The sequence below is a fragment of the Rutidosis leptorrhynchoides genome, chromosome 2, assembly GCF_046630445.1.
Source record: "Rutidosis leptorrhynchoides isolate AG116_Rl617_1_P2 chromosome 2, CSIRO_AGI_Rlap_v1, whole genome shotgun sequence".
Lineage (NCBI taxonomy): Eukaryota > Viridiplantae > Streptophyta > Magnoliopsida > Asterales > Asteraceae > Rutidosis > Rutidosis leptorrhynchoides.
In genome coordinates, this window is record NC_092334.1 from 635,376,362 (window position 1) to 635,392,628 (window position 16,267).

The 16,267-nt window shown below is 33.2% G+C and overlaps 1 protein-coding gene across 1 annotated transcript; it reads right to left on the bottom strand.

The window, feature by feature from the left end:
• Nucleotides 1-9,893: 9,893 nt before the first annotated feature.
• Nucleotides 9,894-13,540, bottom strand: LOC139893663 (probable 2-oxoglutarate-dependent dioxygenase SLC1). The gene is made up of 4 exons (XM_071876838.1): nt 13,322-13,540; nt 12,957-13,204; nt 11,864-12,179; nt 9,894-10,220 (listed from the first exon to the last, which is right to left on the bottom strand). The coding sequence occupies exons 1-4, from the start codon at nt 13,538-13,540 to the stop codon at nt 9,972-9,974; spliced, it is 1,032 nt and encodes a 343-aa protein (XP_071732939.1). The 3' UTR covers nt 9,894-9,971.
• Between the last annotated feature and the right edge of the window lie 2,727 nt (nt 13,541-16,267).

Here is a 16,267-nt window from a genome sequence, read left to right on the forward strand (position 1 = left end):
TAATTCAATGGTGGCAATTATCATGTCCACATAATTCAATAATAATCCGCAGAACTTCTGTCTGCATAATAATTCATTCGAAGAATGTTTTGCTTGTGTCTATCTCGTCAATCATTTATAAAAGCATTTCATGTATTCGCAGTTCAAAATATATTTCAAAAGCATTTAATAAAGCAGTTGTAAAAATAGCGCATGTATTCTCAGTCCCAAAAATGTAAAGAGTAAAAGGGAATCAAATGAACTCACCATACTGTATTTTGTAGTAAAAATACATATGACGTCATTGAACAAAAGTAGGGTTGGTCTCAGATTCACGAACCTATATCATTTGTATATATCTATTAATATGCATAGTTGTAATCGATCAAATATACATATTATTATTAGTAGTGTAGTTTATATTTATATAGTAAATTAATAAGCTTCATTATATATATATATATATATATATATATATATATATATATATATATATATATATATATATATATATATATATATATATATATATATATATATATATATATATTTTATATATCTAGATATATTAATATAGTTAAGTTATGTGTATTACATATATATATTTATATACCAAATCTTTATTTTCATGCTTATAACTTTAACAACGTCATTAAAACTTTTATTTTCGTAATCGTAATTATTCTAATAATAATGATATTACTAATACTAATTCTTATGTTAATGATAATAATAATATTAATGTTTATAAAATGATACAAGTTACTAACATTAATGAAAATAATTTGTATTATTTTTCATAATAATAATAATTTTAATCATAATCATAATAATAATAATAATAATAATAATACTAAGTGTTAATATTTTGTAAAGATAATAATATTAGTAATCATAATATTAGTAATAATTTACTTTCTTCAATCATAATGATAATAATAATTTTACTTATTGTAGTGATAATTATATTCATAAGATTAGTATTATCCATAATTAACATATCCATAATCTTAATCATAATAATTGATATTAACAATAATGATACAATAATAATGATACAGTTAATAATAATAATGTTAATAGTAATGATATTAATAAATGATAATATTTAGTAATATAATAATACTAGTAAGTAATATTAATAACATAACAATAATAATAATAATAATAATAATAATAATAATAATAATAATAATAATAATAATAATAATAATAATAATAATAATAATAATAATAATAATAATAATAATAATAATAATAATAATAAAGGGTTACAACCTTTGAAGAAAATCCCAAAAAAATTTCACCACTACCGGGACTCGAACCCGAGACCTCTCGCTCACCCGTCAACTCCCTTAGCCACTGAACCGTTTCTGTTTTTCGTAATATACTCTCGACCCAAAATCACTTAAACCGTATATCAATATGCTTTCTTCTTCTTCTTTAAACTACAGCTCATCAATATCAAGTATTACCATCATTAACGAATGATCATTAACATCATAATCTTAATCATCATCAATGGAACTTCGCCTATCATTATCTAATTTCCTATATCGTTATCATAAGTATCAACATCTTCATCGTTCAACAAAACTGCCCAACTGAACAATCTAAGTTGGGGTCACGGCCCAATTAAGAAAAAACGTGGCCCAATTATAAAACGTAAGAAAATGGTAGCCCAAGAAAATAATTTAATCAAATCCAAATTTTTGTCTTTGAAAAATATCGTTTCAACTTGGTAACCTTCAATCATCATAAAAAAAAATGCAGGCCTGTCTTCTTCTAACTTCATTGCATTAATAAAAATAAAATACCCAAACTTCTTGGTCGGCCATTATGTATCTTCTTTGTCCCACATGCATATTAGAAACGATATATATTAGACTATATGATCAAGTTTGATAAAGCCTCCAATAATTATATGTATCACTTCTTTCCTCTTCACTATTATACGAAAACAAAAACAGGAAAGTAAATACGAGCAGTTTGCAGTTATAGCGGTTTTAGTGGGTGTTGGTTTGGGTTTCATGATCTAATCGGAAATAGGTTAGGAAGTGTAGCAGAATAATAGAAGTAAAAGCGTGAGGGTTTTGAGGTGGGTTTTCGATGGTTCTTGTTTGGTTGTCAATCGGTTTTTGGTGGTTATAAGGTGAGGTGTGGTGTTGATCGAATAGCTAAACAAGTCAGAAAGTTGGTTATGGTTCGATGGATACTTTGAACAAGAAAAATAATATAGTAGCAACCATGTTTTTTTTAGAGTGATCAATAGTAGAAACTAAATAGATGATGGTGGTTTTTGGTTGATCGAATGAAATAGAAATCGGTACATGTTCCTGTGCAACAGCGAATACAAGGTGATGGTAGCCGCTGGAGGAGAGTGGTGAAGGTGGAAGTTTGGTGATCGAGTCAAATATCAAAGTGGTGGTATGGTTGGCAGGTTAGACGGGTGGTTCCCGATTGAAATGTGGAGAGAGGAGAGATGGTGATATTGTTGTAGAGGTGGCAGTTATGGTTTGTTTTGATGGTTATGAGTGGTGAAGTGGGTTTAGTGGGTGATTATATGGGTGAGGGTTGGATGGTATTGTGTCGAAGTTGTCGGGCATCAAAAGAAGTGGTTTAGGTGATAGTGAGTTCGATGATGGTAGCTTCATTAGAAAAAAGAGACCGAAGGTGGTCGGGTTTGAAGATGTTCCGAATAAAAAGAAGTGGTGGCTCACAATTGAAACAAAGAAACAATCATGGTGTTTGTTGGTTGTTGATTTCTTCGGTTATGGTTATAGCCCAAGGTGATGTCCGATTAATACTCAAGAGGAGGGTGGTGGTTTGGCTCGTTATTATTATCAAAGTAGTGTCTTGCAAAAAAAAAATAGAAAGTGTAAAATGGTTAGACAAAGTTGGTGGAAATTTTTCCTTCTATTCGTGTATGTATATACATTATATATAGATAGATATATATTCATATTGTAAGTGTTAGTGGATGAGAAAAACAAAAGAACATGGACTATCAAACAAAGTGGTTGATGATTTGTCAAACATCACAGTACATCCTATTCTCATTCTCGAATGTCAGTTACTTACATATATCGATACATATATTTATATATAATATAATGGACTACAAGTTGATCAATCAAGTAAATGGAGAAAGAATAAAACAAGTATAGTAAGAATCATATTTCAATCAATCACAGTAATCTCAAAAGATTAATCAATTTGACACAGTGGAGTTTAAAATATCTACCGACAGTTTTCACGGACTGTGTTATATCATGGTCCGTTGTAAATTAATGGAGGATAAAAGTCTTCAGAAAAATCTCATATTTTTAAATTAACTATATTTATTTATTTTTTTTAATATACTTTATATATATATATATATATATATATATATATATATATATATATATATATATATATATATGTATGTATTTATTTTAATAATAATATCATATTTTATTTTAATTTTACAAAGTTCATTAAAGCGTATTATATTTTAAATTATACTTCAATATATACATGTCTATATATTAAAATATATATATATGTATCTATTTACAAATAGTTGTTCGTGAATCGTCGGGAATAGTTAAGGTCAATTGAGTAAAAGAAACGGTTCAAAAATTTTTTGAGACTCAACATTACGGACTTTGCTTATCGTGTCGAAATCAAATAAATATTAAGTTTAAATTTTGGTCGAAAATTTTCGGGTCGTCACACTTTTAAAATCTAATATTTTGGGATGAGAATACATGCAGTTTTGAAAATGATTTACAAAATAAACACAAGTATTGAAACTACATTCTATGTTGAATCATTATACCGGATATCGCCCTTGTTGAACTTGGTAACCTAAGAATTGGTGTTTATTATAATTGCCACCAATTGACGCGAATCCTAAAGATAGATCTATGGGCCATTGACAAGCCCCAGTCAGAGAATTTGAACTGCTTTAGTACTTCCATATTTATATATGGGGATATTCTAGATGCATTTGTTAATGTCGGTTACCAGGTGTTCAACCATACGAATAATTTTTATGCAGATTGCATGTTATTGAAAGATGAAATCTTGTGGTCTATTATTACGATTTGATAAATATATAGGTTAAACCTATAACTCACCAACATTTTTGTTGACGTTTAAAGCATGTTTATTCTCAGGTGATTATTAAGAGCTTTCGCTGTTGCATGCTAATATATGGACAAGATGTGGTGTCAGCATGCTTGTATAATATTGTTTAAAACTGCATTCGAGATTTACTTTGTTGTAACATATTAAAATTGTAAACCAATATGTATTGGTAGTGTGTAAGTGTGATATTTTAGATTATCATTTCTGGATAATCTAGGTGGTGACTTTTTAACCTTGTCGATAAAATAAAGGTTATGGTTTGTTTTAAAAACGAATGCAGTCTTTGAAAAACGTCTCATATAGAGGTCAAAACCTCGCAACGAAATCAATTAATATGGAACGTTTATAATCAATATGAACGGGACATTTCAGAATATATGCGCTGATTTTATAAATGTTTGACGAAATAGACACAAGTACTTAAAACTACATTCTATGGCTAGATTATTAAACCGAATATGCCTCTTTTTAGTCTGGTAATCTAAGAATTAGGTAACAGACACCCTAATTGACGCAAATCCTAAAGATAGATCTATTGGGCCCAACAAGCCCCATCCAAAGTACTGCATGCTTTAGTTCTTTGAATTTATCATGTCCGAAGGGAGTCCCGGAATGATGGGGATATTCTATATGCATCTTGTTAAGGTCGGTTACCAGGTGTTCACCATATGAATGATTTTTATCTCTATGCAGTTTGTGAAATGCCTGATATGAGAATGATGTTTATGAAAATTTGAAATCTTGTGGTCTATTAAAAATGATGGAAATGAATATTGATGATAAACCAATGAACTCACCAACCTTTTGGTTGACACTTTAAAGCATATTTATTCTCAGGCATGAAAGAAATCTTCCGCTGTGCATTTGCTCATTCTAGGAATATACTTGGATTCATTCATGACATATTTCAAAAGATGTTGCATTCAAGTCGTTGAGTTCAATAAAGATTATTATTAAGTAAATGACAGATTAGGTCATTTATAGTTTGGATATTATGAAATGGTATGCATGCCTGTCAACTTTCGATGTAATGAAAGTTTGTCTTTTAAAAACGAATGCAATGTTTGTAAAATGTATCATATAGAGGTCAAATACCTCGCGATTTAATCATATGTTATTGTATTCATCCTTATGAATTAGGACGGGTCATCACACATGTGAACGCCGTATCTCCCATATAGAACACGAAACCACTCATACTCTTACGATCATCTAGGTCTCCAGCCCAATTACTATCACTGTATCCAACTAGCTTGAAGTGATCAGAAGCGAATAAAACAGGCCATAGTCAATCGTACCTTTGATGTAGCGAAGTATCCTCTTGGCCGCCTTCAAGTGATTTATTGTAGGTGCTTCCATGTATCGACTTACTAGTCCAACTCCGTAGAGAATATCTGGCCTCGTGCAGGTTAGGTACCTCAGACTTCCAACCAAACTTTGTATTGTGTTGGGTCCACCAAGTATCCTTCATCATCTTTTGACAATTTGAGATTGCAATCCATCGGTGTGTTCATTGACTTGCAGTCATTCATCTTAAACTTCTTGAGCACCTCATTCGCATAACCTTCTTAGGATATGAATATTCCTTCTTTCTTTTATTTTACCCCGATCCCAAGATAGTAAGCCATAAGTCCAATTTCGGTCATCTCGAACTCCCGAACCATTGCTTTCTTGAACTCCTTAAATATTTTGGGATTACTACCGGTGAATATCAAGTCATCCACGTATAGGCACACAATCATAACATCTCCATCATTGCTAACTTTGGTGTAGAGGTCATGCTCATGGGGACATTTTGTAAAGTCATTCTGCTGGAAATACTTGTCTATCCTGCTATTCCATGCCCGGGGCACTTGCTTCAACCCGTATAAGGCCTTTTTCAATTTTAGCACCTTATTCTCTTGGCCTTTCATGATGTATCCCAAAGGTTGTTCTATATAGACTTCTTCTTCTAAGTGTCCATTAAGGAACGCGGATTTGACATCCATTTGATAAATCTTCTAATTATGTTGAGCCGCAAGTGAGATTATCAATCTTATAGTTTCTAGACGAGCGACGGGAGCAAATACCTCGTCATAGTCTATGCCGGCTCGTTGACTATATCCCTTCGCCACCAACCTTGCCTTATATCTTTCAAAGTCACCTTTGGAATTCTTCTTGGCCTTGTACACCCATTTTACACCAATAGCCTTATGTCCCTTTGGTATTGTATTATTCTTCTCGATTGCTTGAATCTCTTCGTCCATAGCACGTTTCCACTTTTGGCTTTTTGCTGTGTCTTCATAACTTATTGGCTCACAATCTGCAAGAAGGCAGAACAATGATAGATCCTCCATAGGCTGGGTTACCTCGTACAACTCCTTAATGCTCCTTGTGTGATGTTGTAGCCTACTTGATTCTCCTCCTGATGTTGGTGTCACTTCATTAGGTGTAGTGGTTGGAGTATGTGGAGAGTGCGGAGATGGTGTACTAGAAGGTTCTTGAACTTCTAGATATTCTTCGTTCCTTGCAGTACTCTCGAATGGATAAGGGAGAAAGTCGTATTTCTCCTCTTCGAGAACATTCCAATCCCATGTTGCTTCTTCATCGAACACCACATCTCGACTTGAGATTACTTTACCAGTCTTGGGATTGTATAACTTGTAACCCTTCGAACTTGAGTCATAGCCCACGAATATGAGTTTCTCGCTTTTATCATCGAGCTTCGTCCTCTTCTAATCTGGAACATGAGCATATGCCACACTTCCGAACACTCGAAGGTGTGAGATGATGGCTTCCTTCCACTCCAAGCTTCAATGGGTGTTTTGTTCTTGACGCTTCTAGTGGGCGAGCAATTTGCTAGATAGATCGCACAGTCCACTGCCACAGCCCAAAACTCCTTAGGCATTCTTTTGCTCTTTAACATACTTCGGGCCATATCAAGAATGGTCCTATTCTTTCTTTCCGCAACACCATTTTGCTGAGGTGAATACGGAAGATTTAGAGGGCGTCGTAAGCCATTGTTGTCGCAAAATTCCTTGAATTCCTTAGATGTGAACTCTCCTCCACGATCGGATCTCATCTCCTTTATGGTGAGACCACTTTGATTTTCCACAAACGCTTTAAACTTCTTGAACATTCTAAAAACTTCCGACTTCTCTTTTAGAACATAGACCCATGTCTTTCGACTAAAATCATCAATGAATATAAGAAAATATCTATTTTTACCGAAAGACGGTGGACTTATGGGTCCACACACATCCGTGTGAATAAGCTCTAGAGGTTTCTTTGCTCTACTAGAAGCTTCTGTTGGAAAACTGTTTCGGAAGTGCTTTCCTAGAAGACATCCCTCACATATTTGATCCGGATGATTAATTGGAGGCAAACCCTTCACCATTCCTTTACTTGATAATAATTTTAAGCCTCCAAAATTTAAGTGCCCATATCTCATGTGCCAAAGCCAAGAATTATCTTTGAAACATGCTTTTAAACATCTTGGAATGTCATGTTGAATATTTAGCAAGAACATCCTATTCATTGACATTGGCACCTTAGCAATCAAACCTCCTTTTTGGTCTCTTAAAGAAAGAGTACGATTTATCATGTGAATATCATATCCTTTCTCTAAGAGTTGTCCAATACTCAGTATATTCGTCTTCATATTGGGCACATAATACACGTTAGTGATAAATTGATGCCTTCCATTTTTCAAACGGATGAGGATCTTACCTTTGCCTTTAACCGGGACTTTAGAGGAATCTCCGAAGGTGATATTTCCACTTGTTACCTCGTCTAACTCCACAAACATGCTTTTGTCACCGCACATATGGTTGCTTGCACCCGTGTCAAGATACCACAAATTCGATTCTCCGTTGTCTTCACCTTTGCATGCTAGTAACAAAGTGTTTTCCACGGCTTCGTTATCTTCTTGTGCAAAATTTACTCTTTCTTGCACGTAATTGTTTGACTTCTCGCATTCCAAAACATAGTCGCCAAATTTATGACAATTATAGCATTTGGTTTGAGAATTGTCATACCTTGGCCTTCTATTTGTGTAGCCTCTCCCGCGACCTCTTGTCGAGTGAAAATCTTGGCTTCTTTCTTCATTTTTGTAAGAACTATAGCCTCCACGTTTGAAATATCCTTGCCCTCGTCCTCGGCCACGTACTTGACCACGACCTCTTTGACTCGTTTGATGAGTCTTTTCACTATTCTCTTCCTTAAAAGAGAGTTTTGCTTGTAAAGCTTGCTCCAAAGGCTCTTTATTATTCTTATTGAACCTCTCTTCATGGGCTTGTAGCGAACCCATGAGTTCATCGATAGTCATTGATTCTAGATCTTTAGATTCTTCGATGGCTACAACTATATAGTCGAATTTTGAATCTAATGATCTAAGAATCTTTTCAATGACTCTTACATCACTTAGAGTTTCACCATTCCTCTTTAATTGATTGACAACCGCCAAGACTCTTGTAAAATAATCAGAAATTGATTCTGAGTCTTTCTTATTTAAGGATTCGAACTCACCTCGTAGTGTTTGTAGTCGAACCTTTTTCACCTTTTCAACTCCCTTGTGATAATTCTTCAAGATCTCCCATGCTTTCTTGGCGGTGGTTGCACTTGCAATTTTCTCAAAAGCTCCATCATCTACACTTTGTTGGATGATGGAAAGAGCCTTTTGATCATTGGTCTTCAATAACTTTTTCTCCTTGCTGAGAGAATCTTTTTCTGTAGGTTCCTCATAGCCTTCATCCACATCTCCCATAGGTCTTGTCCATCTAGGAAAGTCTTCATTTGGATGCTCCATCGATCATAATTATCCTTTGTGAGGTGAGGAAACATGATGATATTGTTGGCCATCATCTTGTCGAACCAAGCTCTTGATACCATTTTGTTGGAAATAGGAGGCTATGTGTATTATTTGTGGAAGAAAGGATTGATGATTTAGAAGTTTGATTGATATTGAAAGCTTTTTTTTTATTGCTTATTGAATTTGCTTGATTACAAATGAGGGGTGAAGCCCTCTATTTATACTACTCAATGGAGTAGTCTAGAACTCTTCATCAACTAATATCTAGATATTTTCTAAGTATTTTCTAGACTTAGATATTTTTACATGATTATTCTACACACATTGACTACTACACATTACATGAAGTTTCTAGATATTGGACTACAATCATGATCCATATACTTGTATACTTGCAAGCTCATATCCAAAACAAATAGCCCAAATCAAGTTTAGTTTCCAACAATTTTACCCTCACATGCAACGCACATGTTAAGGGTTAACAGACTTTTTAACGGAATTTTTAGACGGAGGGACTCGGTATGCTTAACTGGAATAATGGAAGGATGTTGTGAGCAAAAAAAAAAATCGAAGGGATGCTGTTAGCTTTTTGATATATAATGGAGGGACCAACGGCACAAAAAAGTCTTATTTTTTTAACTTGTGAAGATCATATTTTTTTTTTTTTATCAGATCTAAGAAAATGACATCGAATTAATACCAGTGGGAAATGCGTACGTACGAGTAATGCTGCATGATATTAACTTGACTTTTTCATTGATTAGAATAGAATGGGGCTATTCTCCTATATACGAGGATATTTTTCCAATTAAAAAGTCAACTTAATATTTGGTTGACTTTCTTAAGTCAGCAGTTTGTTTACAAAGTCAACTCTAATTTGAACATCATCAACAACTTAACTCTTAGATAACTTCTTATGAAATGAATAAAAATCACATATTGTAAACTCACCGAGTCAATTACGCACCCGTTCATGACGAGCATTGCCATCGAGCTTAGTGTGTCAAAAAACATATATATATGCCGACAAACTATATAATCAATGTGTCAAAAAACATATAACCTTGATTCAATATTGTAGTTTTCGCGATTCTAGGAATCTCTTACACTTGAAATCTGACGATGATAGATAATTGAGAAAATCTGCAAAGTTTGTGTCTTGATAAAGTCTAGGATTCGAGTCGTTGATGAGTTTTGGATATGGTGTTACGTTGCGGTTTACACTTAAACTGTGTAATGAAGCCACAGAGAGTCGAGAACTCATGGAGTTAACTGCCACCCTATGCACCACACTCTTGTATCTTCCATTGCTAAATATCTGCAACAACACCACAAATTTGAGAACTTTTATTAATCAACTTATCTACAACATGCATAGTAGAGGTGACAAAATAGACGGGTTGAATGTCACTTGGTTATATCTTATCCATTCACATTTCTTTTGTAAATTAAAATTTGTATTGAGTATTGCAAGTAATTAAAAGTTGAATATGATTTCGAGTGTAGTTATATCATATAATCATATACTCCGTAATAAGTATCGATAAATTATAATAATACGACTTAAGAGGTTCGATGAAAAATTGAAAACTTATTTTAGGAGGGAATATATAGGGTTTGTATTGTATTTTTCAACTTATATATATAACACTTACACTGCAATTTAAGTAACATATACTCCCTTCGTCTCACTTCTTTATATATGTTCACTATATTACTTTTCAATGTTTTAAATTGTCAACATTGATTATATATATATATATATATATATATATATATATATATATATATATATATATATATATATATATATATATATATATATATATATATATATATATATCTTATATTATATCTGATAATAATCTATATTAATGAAAACAAATTTAAATTAAAACTGAATTTATTCACATAGTTTTTCATCAAATATTATATAACACATACAAAAATATTTACAGTCAAAAAGTTGACAACATAAAAACCTCGAAAAGTTAATTGTGAACACATATAATGAGACGAAAAAAGTAATTAATATCTAACCCTTATGTGTACGTACTAGTAATTTTTTAAAAAGGAAGTGATGTCACACACCCCATAATTGAACTATTGACCAAAACGCTCATTTTTCAAACAAACTATGACAATTCACCCTCAAAAAAAAATTTGTTAAAATGCCCTCACAAGTCGCAAGATGGACATTGTGACTTGGTTCAATTTTTGTAACAAGTTTTGTAAACTTTGAAACGTCATATATTGGGCCTTGTAGCTCCGATTTAGCCACCCCCTTTTTCATCGTGTATATTTTCATTAATTTGACTTTTAAACACATTTTGAACGCTCGTAACTTGCTTTAGAACATTCTATTTGTGATCCGTTTAATTCTCCTTCATTAATGGCTAAAAGTAAACGAATCACCTCAATCAATTTGAACTACATTACATAATTCAAAAATCGCATATTTGAACATATATCACAAACTCGCAATATGCGGTCAATTTTTGAATAAAAATTGAGACTTAGATAAACATATAGATCTCTAAAAAATACACACTTTCGAAAAAAAAAGATGTGCTTAAAATTCGCAGGGGTGCAAGCTCTAGTCGCAAGGTCGCAAGAGCACCTTGCGACCAAGAATTCGCAGGGGCGCAAGCCCAAGTCACAAGGTCGCAAGAGCACCTTGCGTCTTGCGGGGGCATTTAGGAAATTTATGTTTTTGCGAGGGGGAATTATCAAGTTCGTTAAAAAAGTGGACATTTTGGTCAATAGCCCCAATAAATTTATACATTTTTTCCACAAATACCTTCGTATATATTTACCTAACCTACAACCTCAAGGTTATAGCGATATGCTAGATCAGTGACCCTTTCGTGAGTTTTGACAATTGACCGGTTGTAAAAAACTAAATCGTGTTGCAACCAAATACGGAGTACTTAATTGAGTAGTTAAAAAGGTTGAACTGACCTCGAATTGGTCCCCAATATTGACAACGAATGAATTAGGGATGGGTTTAACAGTAAACCATTTGTGATTGTGTTGTATTTGAAGACCTTCAACTTGATCTTGAAGGAGAAGAGTGAGCAAGCCATAATCAGAATGAGGTGGGAGACCAAGTGTTAGTTGAGGCTGTGGGCAAGCAGGATAATAATTCACCATCATCAGCTGGTTTCCTTCTTCCATAATCGCCTTCTCGTTTGTTACTTCTAGAGTCTCGAGGATTGCTTCCATCACGCTTTTGTATAAATGTCTTGTTCTCGTCGAGTACTCACCCACCGCTTCCCTGTTAGAAATTATTGATGAAAAATTATTTATTCGTGGCTAAATGGAACAAATGTAATCAGATATATAATCAATTTTCGCCGCACCTCAAAATGTAGAGAATTAAATTATTTAGAAAGATAACTCACATACCCTAAGTCCCTAACATTATTTGAACGAGGGGACTATTCAAGGATGGTTAAAAACATCACAGTGAAGGTGATTGATGAAAAACAACATGCTTGTTTTAGAATAAATGTTGATGGTTATAACATGAATATTTACAATTTTGTATAACTCCGATATAGAACCTTATTTATGGACGACGACAATGTAAAGAACTAGCAAGATGTGTTAAAAAAAAATCATCAACATGTAAAGAATTAGGGTTATTTACGTTCTTCTAACGTTCTTTGGAAAGTTAAATCGTATTATCCTTAAATCCCCTTATTATTGCACGCGATCTATATTTGTCTTATCGTAAATATCAGCTTGAACAATTTTTAGGCTATATTTGGGTACATATGTTTTGTTGTTGAGATGAACGTACGTACGTACATACGAGTATATTTAAACAAGCTACTATACACACTTGAGCAAAATGCCCTATATAAATGTGAAAAAGTTGTTTAATTAATTGTAACGGTTTGTAAGGAGCATGTGTTAATTAAGTATGATAGTAACCTGTTTTCCTTTGGATCAGACTGATAGTCTACTATATATACGTAAATAGAGAGAAGAAAAAATATATACTCCGTATAATGCAAATAATTAGGCAATTAGGGTTTAATCTAATTACCTCAACTCAAGTGGAGAAGAAGGCCAAAAAGAAGCAAAATCTTGTATGGGATGACAGCTTAGCTTCAAGAAATCTCTCCAACAAAAAACTCCATCTTTATTCTGATTAAAGCTGGTTCCACATCGAACCGGTGCGTACAAATCTGGAGACATATATCTTCGTCTTTCTTCAAATGGAAGCTCGAAAAAGCTTTTACTAACATGTATCATCTTACCAATTGCCTCATTATCAACCCCATGGTTTATCAACTGCATCATATATCATCATTTAATCAAATTATTAAATCCACATATATAACTTTAAAAAAAAAAAAAATTAAATAAAAAATGTTGCACGATTGCATCGGATTAACCATATAACGTTACCTGAAAAAATCCGAACTCCTGGCAAGCTTTCGAGAGAGACGCAAGGACTTGAGGTCTGTCTGCACCTTGAAGCTGAGCAAAATCGATAACTGGCAAGTCAATGCAGCCGTTAGTAGTGTCTAAATCATGTGGTCTTTCGGGTTCGGGTAGTATGTACTTGTTTGGAACTTGTGTGACACCATAATTATCACACAAATGTTTTACACCTTTTTGGTACATGATGTTTTGTTGATCAAAGTAGGGTAGAGCTTGCAAATTAGACATACTGTAATTAGTAAAGTTTGTAAATTTATGTGTGAATGTGTGAAATGAAAGGGAAGATGTGAGTTATTTATATAAATTTTAAATTTATATAAATAAATACTAGGTAGTAAATAGTAATAATATTATTGGCTGCATAATTAGGGCTTGACTCATTCTTGAAATAGGGGATGTGAATTGACTTGATTTAGTCAGCATAAGTTGTCGGTGTTGGTAATAAAGTTAGCTCTTTTGGACCCGATCGAGTAATTTACTTGGTACGTCAACATGACTTTTGAACACTATTCAAATTTCAACTAATATTAATTCGAGTTTTATGTATGCAGACAATAAAGCTCGCAGCTCGTATTTGACACAATAGGATATATAGATTCTCTTGCACTTGTAATTGTTTAGGATTAGGGTCGTGTTTTGCCATCTAAAGAAATAGAAGTAGGTTTAGGTTTAATACCTAGACCAGAAATGTACATCTCTTTTAGGTTTTTTTTTAAGTACGTCCAAAATTTTATTAAAAAGTTAGTGAGGAGCTGTAACAACCCTGTTTTTTCCGTTACTTTCGTTAACCTTTCGTTAATTTATTTAACGGCGATTATTTAACTTTTGTGCGTTTACTTGTAATAAATGCATATTTGATCTTTGGAGGGTTATAATAATTAATATGGGTTGATATTAATTCAAATAAATATTTCGGATAATGAAATATGATAAAAACGATACGATTTTGATAACTGCTTTTTGAGCAACGAAACGCTCGGGTTTACTTTAATAATTAATTTTATTAATTATTAACTTTTTAAAAATAATTAATTTATTGGGTTTTAATAAATTAACGTTTGATTGCGTTTAACGATCGATTTAGCGTTCCGGGCCTTCGGTACGACTAAACGACACTTGAAAGGAGCCAAGGTTACACGAAATTGCAAAACACGAGCCCGGGATACCCATGGTGGGCCCAATCGGCCGAACCACCCCCTCCCCACCCTTTTATGTTTAATTTTGATTACTTGGAGGACTTATGTGCAATTTAGGAGAACTAGGGTTAATATAAATAGAAGTATTAACAAAAATTAGGTAAAACCCTCACTAGAAAAATTGTGCAGTCGATCCTGTCCCTCCCTCTCCTGCTCGTCGACCACCATCACCATACCATAACCCTCAATTTTCAATTTTTGATAAAACCTTCAACACGAAAGTTGCAATTCACGTCGATAGCTACGCGTTGGTATAAACGATTTGTTGATCTAAGGTATATTTACATGAACCCTAATCTTAAAAATCTGATTTTTAATAAAGTTTCATAGTTATGTTGTCAATTGCTCAAGTCTATACGCGTACGTGTTAATTGTAATCGTTATATTGATTGTTTGATGCGTTAGGGTTTAAAAACGAATTTGTTTTTGCATGATCAGAAAAATTAAGTTTTTCAAATGTTAATTATTATATTATATTCAGATTCCTTGCAAAAAAACTATTGGGTTTAGGCTTTGGATTCGCTTGATTTCGTTTTCGGATGATCAAGTTATGCTTAATTGAAATTAACGTTGTGTTTTCGTGATTGATCAGAAATCTGTATTTGATTGACCACGAATTGGCATGTGAAACTTATACCACTGGAAAGATAATTTAAAAAAACTCAATTTAGACTAGGATATCATATCGTTTGCTTATGTATAACCCGAGATATGCTTGAATTAGTGTAAAAGTAGTTTTATACAGCACTTGCATGAAAATAACCTTGTATGATAAAATTTGTTAACTTCTGTGATTAAAGCTTTGCATATTTAAAATTTACACAAAATTTACTACACCTTTCAAGTAGATATTATAGGCTAATTGTATCTAGATCTTCGGATAATCGCGTGCAAATGTGACTAACTAAACTAGAATCGAATCTGTAAATTGCTCTCTGTTTTATACTCTGTGGATTGTGTTTATTGAATGAGCATGTAAGCTTCTGGAATATGAATTTTAACATGATATGTGACTTATTGTTAGTTTATGTCAATCTCTGAAACCTTATTCATTGGGCACAATAGAGCCGTACTTTATGTGGATTCTGATTTGAGCTGAAAAACTGAATATTCAACTTGCATGAATAAACTGTACAAATTGGCTAAACAAAATTTGCTAGATTTTTGATATGTGTTACTTTGACTTGTCCTTGAACTATGGATACTGGTCTTGTATCAATTTCATGTCCCTAACTCCTGTTATAGCCAAAACGAAATCAGTGCGCGGTCAGAAACTGACTGGGCAACCCCAAATGTACCCCATCTGATTTCTGACTTTTAATTATCGTATGAGTCCCTGGCTGGACTTTTTGGAATCGATTTTAAGTATATTTATGATCTGGAGTTTGCCATATTTAGGTGAATTTTGTACTATGAGGTATTTTGCTAAGTATGCTATGTGTTCATTAACTTTGTGCACAACGATAAACTGAAATTGTGAAAATGATTATTCATGACCTGAAACGTATTGTTTGACTTAGGTTTGACATGCTGACCAACATTTTACCTGAACCTACTTATGTTGACTTTAGTTGACCACATTGACCAATTTTGACTTTTGGTTTGACTTCGGTTGACTTTGTTTGACTTGCATGAATTACTTGACTATATGTTGACTTTTACTTTGAAACGCGTCGAGTCGAGCAATAAGACATCTTATACTATGAAACCACCC